This window comes from Octopus bimaculoides, chromosome 23 (genome assembly GCF_046866305.1).
Source record: "Octopus bimaculoides isolate indiv1 chromosome 23, ASM4686630v1, whole genome shotgun sequence".
In the NCBI taxonomy this organism is placed as follows: domain Eukaryota; kingdom Metazoa; phylum Mollusca; class Cephalopoda; order Octopoda; family Octopodidae; genus Octopus; species Octopus bimaculoides.
Window position 1 is genome coordinate 18,754,077 of NC_142950.1, and position 18,522 is coordinate 18,772,598.

General features: G+C 35.3%; 1 protein-coding gene across 2 annotated transcripts in view; it reads right to left on the reverse strand.

Annotated features, from left to right (window-relative positions):
- Positions 1-1,283: 1,283 nt before the first annotated feature.
- The window catches only part of LOC106870535 (lamin-B1), a 62,698-nt gene continuing 45,459 nt past the window's right edge, over positions 1,284-18,522 (reverse strand). For both annotated transcript variants that reach the window (XM_052976025.2, XM_052976024.2), the window contains 2 exons: positions 7,922-7,949; positions 1,284-5,116 (listed from right to left, as the gene is read on the reverse strand). In XM_052976025.2, the coding sequence (XP_052831985.1) occupies positions 5,112-5,116; positions 7,922-7,949 (33 nt within the window). In that variant the 3' untranslated portion in view covers positions 1,284-5,111. The remainder of the gene's footprint in view (positions 5,117-7,921; positions 7,950-18,522) is intronic.

An 18,522-nucleotide genomic window follows, 5' to 3' on the forward strand; every position in this document is an offset into this window, starting at 1 on the left:
GCTTTAATCTTTCTCTTTTACGGTCGGCCGACCATGAGCATTGAACTTGATAAGCTGTCTCTCTACATCTTTCGGACTTACACTCGACAGCTCGCTTGCAACTACATACCCACGTCCCAACAACTATGCTCACACACAATCAGAAGCTGTAACAACAAGAACTAAAGATGTATATATTTACCACCTGAATAAATGTTGTTTAAGTTGATAGTCTGGAGTTCAGCGTTCCGTTATATTTCTTAAATTTTATAGTAGGAAAGTCAGGTATACATCCAAAGATGTATAACCCACTTTCTACTAAAGTGGTGACCCCCGACGAAGAAACAAACGCAGCATGGACTCTGGACTACCAACTTATAACTGGTGAACCCGACTAAAGAACAAATACGGCCATGGAGACTGAACTATGTATTACCAACATCTCCAACCATAGTCAACATGACTCAACAAGCCCCAATCACACACACATATATATGACAGACTTCTTTCAGCTTCCATCTACCAAATTCACTCACAAGGCTTTGGTCGGCCTGAGGTGATAGAAGACACTTGCCCAAGGTACCATGCAGTCGGACCGAACCAGGAACTATGTTGTGGGGAAGCAAATTTCTTACCAAACAGCCATGCCTGCACACACACACACATATATCAATCAAGCACGTTTCTTTGAGTTTTTATCTACTAAATACATTCACAAGGCTTTTGGTCAGTTTAGTGCTATGTAGTAGAAGACATTTGCCCAAAGTGCCATGCAGAGGAACTGAGCCCGAAACCATGTGGTTAGGAGGCAAACATCTTCACCACACGGCCATACCGGTGCCTACGAATAACTAAAAACAAATATATGAATATAGGTGCAGGTATTGTTGTGTGGCAAAAAGTTTGCTTCCCAACCATATAGTTTCATGTTCAGTCCTATTGCATGGCAGCTCGGTCAAAGTGTTTTCTACTATAGCTTCAGGTCAACCAAAGCCTTGTGGAACTGGTAATGGAAACTGAAAGAAGCCCATTGAGTGTGAGTATGTGATTTTGTTTTTGTCCTACCCACCACTTGAGAACTGGTGTTGATTTGCTTTATGTTTCTGTCACTTAGCAGTCAATCAAAAGAAACTGAAACTATACACTAAAGTTGATTTGTTTGACTAAAACCCTTCAAAGTAGTGCCCCAGTATGGCTGCAGTCAAATGACTGAAACAAGTAAAAGATAGAAGAAAAGAATATATTTATACTCATACACTGTACATAAATATATGAATATAAATAAATAAATGAAATAATGAAACTTAATATAAAGCAGTTTATTGATGAAAAATATGCATTCAAGAAGTTACAATGTCACATGGTAATTAAATGGATAATGAAACTAAAAGGTAAAAAAATAATAAACAAAAAAACCCAAATAGAGCACTGGGAGAGAGAGAATGTGATAAAAACAAGATATATTGCAAGAATGAGCGAAATGGTGTGATCAGTTTAAGGAAATCTGTATGACGAAAAAAATGTCATGTTTTTAATGTTTTAAGCAAGCAAAGAGAAATTAGCATTAATATTAGTTGATTATTATTATTATTATTATCATCATCTATAGGCACAAAGCCTGAAATTTTGGGGGATGGGTTAGTCAATGACATCAAATCCCGTTGTTTAACTGGTACTTGAGCACTTGGGTTGATGTAATCAACCAACCACTCATTCTCAAATTTCAGGCCTTGTATTTCTATGATTATTATCTCAAAAATAGTTTAAAAACATTATTTACAATTGATGGATATTTGTCCTCATCTTGTTTGTTGTTAACACAACATTTTGGCCGATAAACTCTCCAGCCTTCATCAGGTGTCTTGAGGAAATTTCAAACTTAGGTTCTCATTCCTAAGGTATTTTTCGATGTTGTTATTATTATAATTCACTATATTAACTACTATGCCATATGCCCATGGGCACATGGCATAGTGGTTAAGAGCGCAGGCTACTAACCACAAGATTCTGAGTTCGATTCCAGGCAGGGACCTGAATAATAACAACAACATCGAAAAATACCTTAGGAATGAGAACCCAGGTTTGAAATTTCCCCAAGACACCTGATGAAGGCTGGAAGGTATATCAGCCGAAATGTGTTAACAACAAACAAGATAAGGATAAATATCTGTCAAATGTAAATAATGTACATAATTCCTCATCTCTTAAATATAGAACTGTATAGTTTAAAAAGATTTAATAAAATTGAAAAATACCTAAGATTAAAAATTCATCTCAAAAGCAAAAAGAATTTTCATATATTAAAAGAAATATTCAAATTTTATAATAAAAACTATTTCTAATTTAGGCACAAGGCCATTAATTTTGAAGTGAAGGAAGTTGGTCAATTGCGCTATCCTCCAGTACTTTTAAGCAACCTGAAAGGATGAAGGTCAGGTACAGTTGACCTGACCATGACAAGATTTGAATTCAGGACATAAACAATCAAAAGAAAGGCTACAAAGCATTTTGCCCAACTCTCAACAATCCTGCCAATTCATCACTCCTAAATTTAGGTACAAGTACTTGAATGTTACTGTGTTTTATCAACCTTGAAAGGATGAAAGGCAGAGTTGACCTCGGTGGCATTTGAAGTCAATTTAAAGCTGGAAGAAATGTTACATCATTTTATCCAATGCACTAACAATTCTGCCATATTTATAATAATAATTCTTTCTACTATAGGCACTAGGCTTGAAATTGTTGGGGAAAGGACAGACAATTACATTGGTCCCCAGCAGTCAACTGGTACTTATTTTGTTGATCCCCAAAATGATGAAAGGCAAAGTTAACCTTGGTGGTATTGGGATTCAGAAAGAAGAGCTGAAAGATATGAGGCTAAGCATTTTCTCTGATGTGCTCATGATTCTGCCAGCTTGCTGCTTTATATATCAATAATAATAATAATAATAATAATAATAATAATAATAATAATAATAATAATAATAGTGACCAAGGCAAACAAAAATGTAAATTAATTAAAAATAAAAAAAAGAGCTGTAGAGATTTTATGCAGAGAAACGTTACCAAAAACTATTATATGAAAGTGCACAGGTTAGTTATATATAAGGAAAATATCAAAGAAGATATATGCACAATGGGAGGAGGGAAAGAATATTATGTGTTAAGAGCAGTTATTTTTATTTTTTAATAGAGTGAAGATTGTTAGAGGATAAAATTCAAAAAGTGCCAACTATTGCAACTAGGAAAAAAAATAAAACCAAAAAATATTTTAAAACTTTGCTTCAATTTCTGATGGAATAAATGAAAAAATAAATATATACATACATAAGTATGTATATAGATGTATGTCTTTATATATGTGCATATGTGTGTGTATAGATTTATGTATATTTATATATGATAACTTAGTAACTGTGACTTATTTTAGCCAGCCTTTCATTATATATACACACACACACACACACAAATACATGTTTATATGTGAGCATGGATGTGTGTGCGTATATATATCTATAATTATGTATATTCATTTGAAAACCTAATAACTACTTTTAATTATATACATGTCTATACATACACATGTATACATGCATATATAGATACACACATGTTTTTATATATATGCATATATCACAGTCCTATTGAGGAAGGAACAGCAATAAGATGTATAGCTATGGTGGTTTCTCAGATCAAGTGACCGGGAGCTAAAAAAAATGATGATAAGAATAATGGCAGAAAGCCAGTTCATTAAACAACTGGGACTAATCTAATCAAATCTAATCTATCTAGAAAGCAGCAATAATAGTAGCAGTAATTAACTAAGTCTTTAGCACCACAGTAAACTACCCTCCCTCCCCAAAAACAAACAAACAAACCAATCAATGACTTGTCAAACCATCTCTTAAATACTTGTTACCAATCCCAGTGAAAAGTTAGTAGCGTTAGCTGAAGAAAAACCTGAAGCAGGTGTATGATCTAATTTCATGTATAATAGGTTTGTTTAGTTGACTGAATATTCTTAGAATAGTGACAGTGAGCAGAAGAAATAGGGAATCCATTTCATGGGGTAACAGAAACTCTAAATGATATTCTTAACATATGGCAAACTTTTTCCAGTTTATTTAAACGGTATGGTGCCTCTGACATGATTTATAATAATAGCTTTCAAGTTGAGCTGTTTACTTCAAAACTTAAAATAAAATTGAAAATGCAGCAGTAACTTTATATTGGAGAAAAAAAAAAAAAAAAGAAAAAAGGATTTCACCAGTATAGTAACAGCCAAAATTGTATTTAAAAAATGTATATATTTTAAATAAACATGATTTAGAAGATATCAAAATTGTATGAAGATAATGACTTGAATGATAAAGTGAGAATTTTAAAAATGGCTTCAGTAGGAAGATGTATATTTTAATTGTACCCCTAATAGATGGTTCCACATCTATTTGCTTTTTTAATGTCTTACAAATTAAAATAAAGGGATATATACAACATGCATGTACATATGCACACACACACACATCTGTGCATACATATATACACATTTATGCATATATGTTTGTATATGTATGTATATATGCCCACACATATATGACCCTATTTTAAATACCCTGCTTTAAAGGAGTAGAAATAAACTGAAATACTCCAAAATGTACATCACATTGTTAAACCTAACATGCAAGTTATTTTTTTCATACTAATTAAAAGGAGGAGGGAGGGGGTCAGTAAGGCAGCCAAGTGAAAGAGAAAAACATATTTAACAAGATATGTCATCAAATGGTATTAGAGATAATTATTTAATCAATGATCAAATCTCAAAATACTTCCTAGTTTTGTTCTTTTCATGAAAAAAAAAAAAACCCCAAGTTTTACTTTCTTTTTTTGTTTTTTTCTTCTTTAATACCAAATTCTTTAACAGAACAGACTTCTCCCACCCACCCCTCATTAACAATGTTACACACAGAAATCTGTGTGGTTGTGTTTATCAATGATTCCTCAGAGTCTGTTTCACACACCTCACTCTTGTGTCACTATTAGTAATAACTGTCGATGGTCTAATAGGTAGATGCTGCCAATTATCAGGTCTACTCGTTTCCCTGGCCCACTAATGGCACCACAGCCATTCCAGCTTACCCTAGAAAGAAATGAAGAAAATAAAAATTAAAAATAGTCAAGTATAAATATATTCCACATGCATTTTACAAACACGTTATGTTTGTCAGTTAAAGCAAAATAAAAAAAAAAACCCCTCACACTTACAGTAAAAAAAACTACTAACTATTTAGAAGCCATGGTTTGAATATTTGACAGTACGAATAAAGCTGCACAATAAACTAAACTGGCACTTTGTTGGTTACGACGACGAGGGTTCCAGTTGATCTGATCAGTGGAACAGTCTGCTCGTGAAATTAACATGCAAGTGGTCAAGCACTGCATGTACATGTGTACCATTCATGTAGTTCTCAGAGAGACACAGCGGGATACAGATTGTGACAAGACTAGCCCTTTAAATTACAGCTGAGAGGACTGGAGCAATGTGAAATAAAGGACACAACGTGCTGCCGGGAACCAAACTCACAACCTTACAAGAGGGAGCTGAATGCCCTACTACTAAGCCACTTGCCTTCACTAACAATAAATAAACAAGACAAAAACTTGGTCTCCTGGTCATCTGCAATAGCAAAAATCATAAGGCCAACATCCCTACCTAGGAGAAGAAGACAGGGGAAAAAAAAAAAGAAAAAAAAGCATCAATGACAATTCAAAACTAATAAAAACTGGAAGAGGAAGGCCTTCCCTCAGGGACCTTGTACCCACAAAGAAGGCATAAGAGGGGACAACCTAAAAATAGCTGGAAGTAGTAGTATACTGATGCAGAGTTAAAAAAGCAGGGATCCAACTGGAAAGAAGCAGAAAAAACAGTCCAGATTTGAAAACAGTAGAGAGAAGTCATTGACTGCCTATGTTCCATAAGCACTGAAATTCATAGGTAACAATGAGAAGAATCTGAAGTTTTGGGGTTGTTTTCCTTTAGGAAATTAAATACTGAAAGATAATATTTATCCCCACTTAAACATGAATGTTTCATTAGAAAAAAAAAAACTGTACTGCAGTAGATACCATGAGAGAAACTCATATAGATCTTTTTTTAACAGGGAGATAAATCCCTGCCATCTCCAATACCAAGACTTTAGCTTTCCTTGGTCTTGTCAATAATAAGCTATATAAACAAGAGTGCATTTTGCACAAAAAGCCAATATGAGAGTTTCTCTCATGCTAACTACCATAGTATAGCTTGTTCTAACAGAACATCCATGTTTAAGTGGGGATAGATATTATTTTTCCCTTAGGGCTTATAATTTCTTGTTTTAGACACTTTTCAAGGCAGTCAATTGGCAAAATCAGAGTAAGACAAAATGCCTCAAGCCTTGATTTCAAATCATATTGGGGTTAACTTTGCCAACCACTCTAAGGCAGTTGTCTGGGAGGAAATATCATACTATTGGACAGGATACCTAGCAATATTCCTTTCAGGTTTTTGAGTTCAAATCCAGCTATGGCCTACTTGAATGGTAAGTAGACACTTGCCCTCACCTGACCCTTCAGGTCTGCAGTTTGAAGATATCTTTTCCTTTCCATCCACCAGTGTTGAGGGCCCTGAATACTGTCCTTCTTTTCCAGACCCCAAAGAAAAAAAAATGTGGGGTGGGGGGAAAAGAGACATCAGATTCTTTTCTCCCCATAAACTGGTTGACTGTTTTGTCTATCTTGGCTAAATATTCCACAGACATGTATAACAAAATTCACAAGTTAAATCAATATGGTGACAGTGTAAGATTGGCTCTTTGAATGACAGGTTTAATTCATTGGGAGAGGGAGGGAGAGAGAGGGAGAGGGGGGAGGGGAGAGAGAGAGAGAGAGAGAGAGAGAGAGAAAGAGTGTGTGTGTGTGTGTGTGTGTGCCAATCTGGGTGCTAGACTGGTATTTAATCAACCCCCAAAAGATGAAAGGCAAGTTGACTCCAGTGAGAATTTTAACTCGGAGTACATACAACCAGAACAAATATTGCAACATGTGCCTGACATATCGCTGCTAATCTACTGCCTTGACAAACTTACAGAATATCTCATCATTATCTATCTGCAACTCATGCTGACATGGGTTGAACAGGTTGTCATGACACAAGCCTTTTGCAATTGAGGGCCTGCTCTTATAGACTGGTGCCTGCATGTCTCATTAGAATTGAATTTTAAGGAATGTTTAATCAAAGTGAAAAGAGGCTAATAATGCAAGAACTTGTACATTACTGTTCAACCTGCTCGAAATATCTGCGAAAACTCTCTCAAATCATATACAACTGTCTTAGAAAAGAAGGCCACATTGGATAAGGTGATTCTGCACTCTGACAGGAAAAAGAGGAATACCACAGCTCAAGACTACCTAAGTATAAACAACATATACACATACACACAATAACTATTTATATATTTTGTATTATATTTTGTTAATGACAGTTGTAAGTCATAGGTTAGACCAGTTCAATCACTAGTTCACACTATTTGTAATGATGATGGTGACAAAGGACCATCTGTGCAACTTGGGTGGAACAACTATCAAACATGGTATTTTGCCTTCAAAAGCACTTCTTTCCATGTCTATGTTTATATTTTTTGTCATTACACATCAAAGAGAGAGAGAGACTCACCACCAACATGCATTTAATGAGCTGCATCTTTTGTCTACCAAATTCCATTTGTATGAAATCAGTGAACTGAAAGCTATGGCAAAAAGACTAATGGTGCAGTATACTGGGCTTAACCAGGGGCCACATGGTGGCAGCAAAGTAAAATGCTTCAAATCATACAGTCTTACCCTGCAGCAACCATTTCTTCACTATATTAACAGAACAAAGAGAAGAAAATGATATATATATACTTACAGAATATCCAGCCTTTCTTTTGAGGGGTCTACAAGTGAAAAAAACAAAACAAAATCAATTTCATTCAAGTAAAAAATCTCAAAAAAAAAACAAAAAACAAAAAAGAATTTAATAAAAATCTCAAAAAAAAAAAAAAAAAAAGAGAAAAACACAAATCCATGTTATTAATGGTAAAATGGTAAATGAATAATGTTTAATGAGATCAACAGGATGTTGCTGAATTATAAAATATGAGTTAGCCAAAATAATGAGAAAAGACAAAGATGGTTTAAATTAAGAGATGAACAAATGATTGTTTCATGTGTTTGTGCATTATGTATCTGAGAATGGCATTACATTTATTCCTTCATTATGATAATTTCAACAGTACATATATTGGTTTCAAATTTTGCCACATGGCCAGAAGATTTGGAGGAGAAGCTAAGTCGATTAAATCAACCCCAGTGGTCAACTGGTACTTATTTTATCAAACACTGAAAAGATGAAAGGCAAAGTCAACCTCAGCAGAATTTAAACTTAGAATGTGAAGACAGATGAAATGCTGCTAAGCATTTTGGCTGGCGGATTAATGATTCTACCAGCTCACTACCATAAAGGATTATGTAATATTACCACATACATGTGTTCTATGTTCATCTTGTCAAGCAAAGTCAAAACCTTTTCTGCATGTAATCACATGTAATACACAATTTATATTCATGATGTATCCAAACCATGTATTGTTGAAACAATTGTAATGAAAGGAATAAATGTGATACCATCACCTCCAGTTTTGAATATGCTATATCATGCTCTACAACCAACAAATTCTCCCTGGAATTTCAATGTGTATGGAATGGTTTCCTTTAATGTCCATTTCTATGCACTCTGTTAGCCAGCATTTCTGTGAGTACAAGCTGAGGAAACTACTTGGATTTCTAAATCCTCTTTAACCTGATACATATATATCAATAGATATATATGTACATACACACACATACATATATATATATACACTGTCAAAAAGCCCTACCATATATATCCACATACAACCCCCTTAACAATGAAGCCTCTGAGACCATCCTTCAGAACATTCCTCATTAGAGATTTTTAAAATCCGGATATCAATTGAGAGAAAATTCCGCAATATATAGGGATAAACTGTCCAATATTGTGTAAAGTAAATATAAGAAAATGGAGAAGAAATATAGTGGATACTTATTCAATTTTATTTGTACCACAATGAAAGCATATCAAATAGTGTAATACAAATAAAATTTAAAGTAACAGAATCAACATAAGAAATAATCAAAAAAGATGCCCATAACATAATATTTTTCAAATACGTCATAGTATTAAAGTAAATCTCCCTCCACTACCTCCGTGTCCTACCTTTCCTAAAAGATTGTTTCTGTTATTTGAATATTTGGAAGTACAGTCCTCATCAATCTTACTCATTATTTACCACCAATAAGTAAGAAATTTTGCTGGACACACAGTTGGGTTCTTTTACATCTAACACGGTTAAAATCGTGACGATCAAAAGCAATGTTCACCTAGTAGATGGATTGAAACGCGCAGGCAACATTTTTGATTATTTCTTATGTTGATTGTTATATATATATATATATATATATATATATAAGGTTGAAAAGTAACACACGAGTTGATATACGTTCGGATGGTGCTTTTTACGTGCCACTGGCACAGGGAGCCAGTCAGGCAGCAACTCACACATGAATGAATGATGCTTTTCACATGCCACCAGCACTGGTAACACCCACAACTACAATTTCCATTTGATTTTGATTTGACTCAATAGGTCACCTCAAGCACAGAATGTCGCCTGATGATTCAAGGGTACTTTTTAAATGGGCTGGTGATGTGACACTGCTGTAGGCTATGGCTCTGATCTCACTTTCCTTGCCAGGTAATCTCAATTACAGCATATCTTGAGAGGTCTTTGTCTTTCGTCATTGCCTCTGTGAGGCTCAGCGTTTGAAGATCATGTTTCACCACTTCATCCCATGTCTTCCTGGGTCTACCTCTTCTACGGGTTCTTTCCACTGTTAGGGAGTGACACTTCTTCACACAGCTCTCCTCATCCATATGCAGCACATGACCATACCAGTGCAGTCATCTCTCTTGCACACCACATCTGATTCTTCTTATGTCCAACATTTCTCTCAGGGCACTTACACTGTCATGTATGCACACTGACATTACACATCCAGTGGAGCATACTAGCTTCATTTCTTTCGAGACTATGCATATCTTCAGCAGTCACGGCGCATGTTTCACTGCCGTGTAGCATGGCAGTTCGCACACATGCATCGTACAACATACCTTTCACTCTTGTGTGAGAGGCCCTTTCTGAGCTTTGCCCAGGCTATTCTTATTCTAGTGGTAACGTTTTCTGAGCATCCACTCCCACTACAGACTTTGCCACCTAGGTAGCGGCAGCTATCAACTACTAGTTTCTCCCCCCTGGCATGTGATGGAATCAGTTTTCTGAGCATCTGCAGTGTTTATTGCCCCTGTGCATCTGCTGCACACAAAAGCTACCTTCCTGGTTAACCTTCCTTTGATGTTGCTGCACCTCTTATGCGTCCATAGCTTACACTGGGTACATCTTATGGAGTTTCTACCTACACCTTTTCTACAGATTGAGCAGTGCCATCTACCTGAAGGGGTTTGTGATGAGTTTGCCTTTCTACTTACTAAGACTTTGGCTTTTGCAACATTGACTCTAAGGCCCTTCGATTCTAAACCTTGTTTCCACACCTTGTCTTGTTCTGGTAGTGATTCCACTATGAGAGCAAGGTTATCAGCACAGAGGAACTCCCCTCCACCCACACACACACACACACACACACATATATATGTATAAACATACATAAATACGTGTATACATACATACATAAAAGAAATGAAGGAAAAAAACAATTCCCTCAAAAGGATGTAGAACATCAAATTCTCGCTGGTACAATAGTTGAATACCACAGATAAAAAGGTATAATTACAATATACAAATATTAAATGAAACAGAGAAATACAATTGGCAAACTAAAAATTTATTTACATTATAATATATTATAAAGAATACAAAATACAAATTTTTAAAAAGCACATATGAAGCCAACAATTTGTTTCGACTCAAAAACACCAGTGAATTTATAAAATTGTTGGCCTTACATGTGTTTTTTAATAATCTTTTATATCATATTGTATCTTTTTCATATATCATAATGTAAATAGATTTTTAGTTTGTCAATTGTATTTCATTTAATATTTGCGCGCACACACACACATATATATATATATTCATAAAATAAGGATAAAAATCACGTTAATGATTATTATCAGGTAGTCAGCATGGAAATGAGCAATTTATATTAAATTAATAATTATATAAAGGGAGAAAGTTGAAACACGACTTTTCTCCTCCATACTGAATGAATGTCTAAACACTCATTATGTTTAGACATTTGTTCAGTATGGAGGAGAAAAGTCGTGTTTTGACCTGCTCCCTTAATATATATACACACACGCACACAGAGAGGCATGGCTGTGCGGTAAGAAGCTTGCTTCCCAACCACACAGTGCTGGGTTCAGCCCCACTGCATGGCACCTTGGGCAAGTGTCTTCTACTATAGCTTCGGGCCAACCAAAGCCTTATGAGTGGATTTGGTAGGCAGAAACTGAAAGAAGCCTGTTGTGTGTGTGTGTGTGTGTGTGTGTCGCCCCATCATCGCTTGACAACCAATGCCAGTGTGTTTATGTCCCTGTAACTTAGCAGTAAACATTTCAATATATACACACACAAACATACATATACACATATATAAATATATACACACAAAAACATATATAAGTATATACACACATATAAACAAAGCATGGTGGTTTAGTTCACAGGTGATCTAAACGATTAGGTACACTAGGTAAGTGCTGTAACGGATTACTCAGGTTTGAAGGTTATAGGTGAGATGGAAGTTATGGAGCCATTGCAGATCTCCGATGCAGCAGATATATAATTGTTAAAGAGGACAACAAACATTAAGACAAGGCAAACATCTCAAGTCATATACAATATTATTATTTTTTCCAATAATAATAATGTATATGACTTGAGATGTTTGCCTTGCCTTAATGTTTGTTGTCCTCTTTAACAATCACATACATATGTATATACATATATATATATAAATAAATATGCACACACACACATACACATTATACAGGGTGTCCCAAGTCACTGACGGATTTCAATTTTTTATAACTTCCTTAACTTTACAAATAAATGCATGAAATTTTGTTACAATATAAAGGACATAATGGAAATTAATATGCACAAGTCAAATTTTACAACCACACTACATCACTTAAATGGCAACCATTTTTGGTTTGGCATGTCCATGTTCTTTTCAAAACTTGCTGCATAACACCCTTATGAGTTTCAGATCCCACTTCTCTGATTTCTCTATTGATCATCTCCATCAGTTGCACTAGGATCTCCAGATTGTTGATGTAAACCTTCTCTTTCAGGTATCCCCACAAGAAAAAATCTGGGCTAGTCAAGTCTGGGGAACATGAAGGTCAGTTGACATTATCGTAGCGAGAGATTATTCTCTCTCCAAAGCACTGCCTTGGCAACTGCACTGTTTTTCTTGCAGGAAACATGTGAGGTCTACTTTGAATGGCCTTCACGTTCCCCAGACTCGACTAGCCCGGATATTTTCTTGTGAGGATTTACGTCAACAAACCGGAGATTTACGTCAACAAAGGAGAACATCAATAGAGAAATCAGTAAAGTGGGATCTGAAACTCTTGAGGAAGATATGGTGCAAGGTCTGGAAAGAGCACGGGTACATGAAGCAAAAATCAGCTGCCATTTAAGCAATGTAATGGTATTGTAAAATTTGACGTGTGCCTATTAATTTCCATTATGCCCTTTATATTGCATCAAAATTTGATGCATTTATTTGTAACGTTAAGGAAGTTATTAAAAATTGAATCCCATCAGCGACTTATGTTTTTCTAGTCTGGATCATTTAAAATCTAAATGCAGCCAGAAAAACTGTATAAATACTTGAGCATTTGTTTTGTGTGTGTGTATTTTATTTTTAATACACCACCTGAAAATGACTGATGACTGAACAGATTTAAATGAAGTGTTTAACGAAAAACAAACATAGATGAGGTTAATGGTTTGAAAGAAATTATTGCAATCACTCATTTCAGAAATGCATAGATAGATCAGAGAATACCCAAAATATTGATATTGATGTATTTGTTCAAACTAGATTTGGGGAAATACAACCAGCTGAAACTGAAGCTTTGAAGAGATAATTAAACACACACACACACAAACATAAAATAAAAGCTGTCAAATGGAATGAAGATGAAAATTAGTATAATGAGTGGGTGAAAAGACATAATAGAGTATAGAAATGTAATTAACAAACACATTATAACTGACCCTACCATACAACAATGCTATAGATCTCGTCCTTCACTGATAAAAAAAAAAAAAAAAAGAAAAAGAAAAAAAAAGGAGTAATCAGCTCTTTATTAAACTAAAGGTATGAACGAACACTGAAATGGGCAGAGTTCAGCAGCTTGACAGGCAAACCAAGATGGAAGACCTAGTAATACAACAGTCATTTTGCTGGTATCTCACACCATTATGCGTGGCTGCTATACACCTTAAATAAGTAAAAAATGAGAAAAAATAATAAAGAACATAAACTAATAAAGGCACGAAGAACCCAAAGATTTGGAAAAAAAGAACAGTCAATTAGAATATCCTTAGTCCTTATTTTATTGCCCTTGGGAGGAAGAGGAGCATAATTGACTTCAGTGGGACTTGAAATCAGAATATTAAGTAATCAAATACCACAAGGAATTTTACTCTGCTGTCATTTAGTTCCTACCAATCTGCAGCCTTAATTATTGACCACAAAAGGACAAAAGAGTTAGGGACACTAAGTTGACTCAAGTGAGAAATAATGTAAGAACATAAACACCATAAAACATTTTGTTCTGTTAATCTTCCATCCTTGCTAATCTTAAATGAAATATTTGTTTCCTATAAATAAAAACCCATTAAGGCTGACAGTTATAAGCACAGGCATGGCTGTGTGGTAAGAAGCTTGCTTCCCAACCACATGGTTCTGGGTTCAGTCCCACTGCATGGCACCTTGGGCAAGTGTCTCCTATTAGTATCAGTAAAACCTTGTGAGTGAATTTGGTAGATGGAAACTGAAAGAACCCCCTTGTGTGTGTGTGTGTGTGTGTGAGTGTGTGTATATATATATATATATATATATATACTAGCTGAAGTACACAGTAATTCCTGGGAAAGTGGGGCTTGTCCCTTGGTTCAGTTCTCATAATTGTTTCGCTAATCCAATAACAACAATACAAAGTATATAGCCCTTAAAACGGTTTTTGTGCATTTACAGAGAATACTAAACTGTCTTAGAGAGGATCTTGTTTTTAGGAATTCCCAATAAGTTATGAATGCCCAAATTGTAAAGTCACTTATGTAATAACATGAAATTAGTTACCCAATAGCAAGAATTCAAATAAGATAGCCCTGAAAAGGGCTTTAATGTGTTCCCAGAATATATAGAACATAGGAGGAAATACTAATAAGGTATGTATACTAAAATCGTGAAGCATGTTACGTAATAACAGGCTAATCAGATATGAGATAATAACAATTCAAAGTAAATAACTCTGAAAAGGGCTTCTGTACGTTCCCAGAGAATATTACCCTCAGGGGTGCTAGTGTTGGTATATTTGTGAGTAAGTCACTAACTGAAATAAGTGGATCTATTGTTTAGGAAAATACTATTTACTTGTTTAAGGGTTGTACTGGATAAATTGTGGAAATAACTAACAGTTCAAATACTAAGAAATAAGTGTACTCAATTTCATTTTTACCAAATAATTTAGGAAAATGAATGGGTTATTTCCCTTGGTTTTTAAAATAAAATATATTAGATATACATAAGGATCCCTTCCAGGGGCCCTATTATTGATTTTTTTCAACAATCTGAGTATGCCATGAGGTTTCCAGACAAGTTCTACTCACATGTCAAGTTTCATCAAAATTGATAAAACGATGTAGGAGTTAGCTAACAACTCCACAAACACACCCACAGACAGAATTTCCCACATATGTAGTAGAGATATGTCTGTTTGTTTCCGCCCCCTACCAACACTTGACAACAGGTGTTGTGTGTTTGTCTCCGTAACTTAGCTGTCTGGCAAAAGAGACCGATAGAATAAGTACCAGGTGTAAGAAATAAGTCCCTTAGGTCGATCTGTTCATCTAAAACCCTACAAGGCTGCAGTCAAATGACTGAAAGTAAAAGACTAAAAGAGTTCTATCAATTCATACATTAATGATGGTAGAAGTGAGGACAACACACCCACACAACAGAGACATTTTCAGCTAATAAGAACTCTAGGTTTTAACTGTTTGCAACGGCAACAAGTTTTCAACAATTCCTAGGCTGTGGTTCTTCACTGGTTGTCCACAAAATCATCAGCCCCATATATCAATTAAACGTAGGCTCATCATGTGAGCCATAGGATTCATAAGGCCAGAGTTTAACTCAGATTTGAAGATGTTTAAGTTCCTGAGAATATAATACCCGTTCCCTGAACAGAGTGCTAGTCTGTTGCAATGTTAACTTCGCAACTACTGCTGGAACTCATTTACAGTTGATTGGGACTGGAGCAATGTGAAATTAAATGTTTACCTCAAGAACACTATGCACTGTTTGGCCTGGGAATTGAAACCACAATCTTATGATCATGACTGCAACACCTTAACCACTTCACCATATGCCCATGGGCATATGGCATAGTGGTTAAGAGCATGGGCTACTAACCACAAGATTCCGAGTTCGATTCCAAGAAGTAACCTGAATAATAACAACAACATTGAAAAATATCTGAGGAATGAGAACCCAGGTTCGAAAATTCCCCAAGACACCTGATGAAGGCTGGAAGGTATATCAGCCAAAACATTGTGTTAACAACAAACAAGATGAGGACAAATATCCATCAAATGTAAATAATGTACATAATTTCTCATCTCTTAAATATAGAACAAAAGCCCTCATATATGCACTCTAGTTTATACTGCTAACTATATAAACAAGAGTGCATTTTGCACCAAAAAAAGCCAATATGAGAGCTTCTTTCATAGTAACTACCATAGTACAGTTTGTTCTAACAGAACATCCACATTTAAGTGAGGATAAATATTTGTTATATGTTGTTAAATATTTTGGCCTCATTTTATTGATTTTATGCTCAAGTGGTTCAAGAAAACATTCATTAAAGCTAAAGTGGTTTCCAGTGAAAAACTGATGAAAAACCAGTTTTAAATGAATGTCACTGGTGAATAGAGATAAAAAAAACAACAAAAAAACAATGTGATGGTGAAATGAATTGTTGGCTGATGTTGAAAACAAAATAAAATTTAAGACAGCAATATGCAACACTTTTACTTTTTATAGAATTAGTAAGTAAAGAAATAAATAACAACAAAAAAATGATTTAAAAGGAAATAATACCATACCATGCAACAGTGCACAAGCAAGTAATCAGTGATTAAAGTTAGAGAAACACTGCCCTAAACCAACAGGCATTTTAAGCCAGCTTTTAACAGACACTTTTAGTCAAGTTCTTGGGGATGGGAAGAAATAAGGGACTAAAAATGTTTTACAACTGCAAAGCAAAATGAGACCCACTTCTGCATCACTGTAGACCATGGGGCCTCAGTGTTGCATCAACTGTTCACTGGGAATTCATTGCTAACCTTACATAAGCCTCTTCATGAGGCTTCAGGAATTCACCAACATCTGATTATAACCAATTCTATAGTTCCTGCTCGTAACTGAGAACTACTACCCTCTGTAAGCAATAATTTGCAGCTAGATCCAACTACAGATTAGTTACATCAACTTTAGTCCAAGAAAGCTGGCTATTTTTTCTTCCTTATACTAAATAAGTGTTTGTAACATTGTACAAGGCCACTAATTTAGAGTCAGAGGTTAGTCAATTATATTGACCCTAATACTTTATTTTATTACCTTCTGGAAAGATGGATAGGCAAAGTTAACCTTGGCAGGATTTCAAAACAAAACGAAGAACCAGAACAATACCATAAGGCATTATTTTGTCTGGTGATCTAAACATACTTCTAAAAAAGAGTATTACCCCTCCCCATTCCAGTTTATTACTGGTACATATTTTACAAATTATGAAGAGATGAACACCAAAATGTGACAACTATAGTGTTTCTGCCCCAGGTGTCACTCAAGAAAAAGCAACTAAACCTTCAATACAACCTACTATATCAAAAAGAAAAAAGAGTCTTCATACAATGTGTGAATAACTGACAGGAATAGAAATGGTAGGAACATATTTGATCATAGGTTTCCTTGATCATTGCTAACTTGGGTTAAATAAATAACAAGGAAATCTACAGGATTGTAGTCCTAGATAGACAATAAACCTCTCACCCCAAAGGATAGCCGAAATTAAAGTGACAGAGGTATTGGTCTGCAGGATCGAGGCTGACCTAGGGCTAAACAACTAAATATCAAGCTCATGAGGGTACATCAATCTGTGATAAACAGCAGCTGAATCTCCCTCAAGTTACACCCTACCATCTTACACAGAGAAGGACACATTGGATAACATTCTAGTTAATCCTATATGAAAACAGGATGGTCATGGCTGGAGTGCCTCTGATGATCAGTTTTGTCTACAGCTGAAAGCGAGATCTGTAAAAGAAAAGTGACAATTGTGTGTTGAGGCTGAGAGAGGAGGAGGGGACACTCTTTGTGTGGAACAACATTAATGCTAGCTCTAATGCATGAACAAGTATTGTGGAAAGCCATGTGGTATAACAAGAGCAACATTTACCCAGCAACAGCAAAGAAAAAAAAAAGCAACAATTTGGAAACAAAAGAATTTGTTAAACCTACTGAATTTTATGCTGTTATATAGTCCTGTATCTCCTCTACAGCAAGATACCTGTGCTGATGTCTCTATACTATTTTAGCCTTCAACACTGGGCATAAAGCCACCTTTTCAACTCTCAAAGTGGTTGGTATTAGGAAAGGGCATCTAACCATAGAGGCCATGCTAAAGCTGACATTGGAATCTAATTCAGCTCCTTTGACCCTGACAAACTGTCCAACTCATGCCAGCATAGAGAATGGATGTTAAATGATAATGATTACACACAGTAAAGTATATTACCTATTCAAAGTATAGCGAGTTGTTTTCCACTATCCCTGACCCCACCATAATAATGGTCATTATTTTTTTAGGCCTATGTCCACCAAAGCAGAATTGGGATGAATTCATTTAATTCTTCACTATATTTCAAATAATATTCTCTGCTGTGTGTCTATGTTTCAGTTAATTTGGATTAACAGAAACAAAGATTTGAAGACACTTTGTAAACTACAAGCGGTTAAGACCGAACAGTCTGTCATCTCAAATAGTTTTGTGTGTGTGTGTGTGTGTGTGTGTGTGTGTGTGTGTGTGTGTGTGTGTGTGCATACAGGGAGTCCTGACTTTTGAAC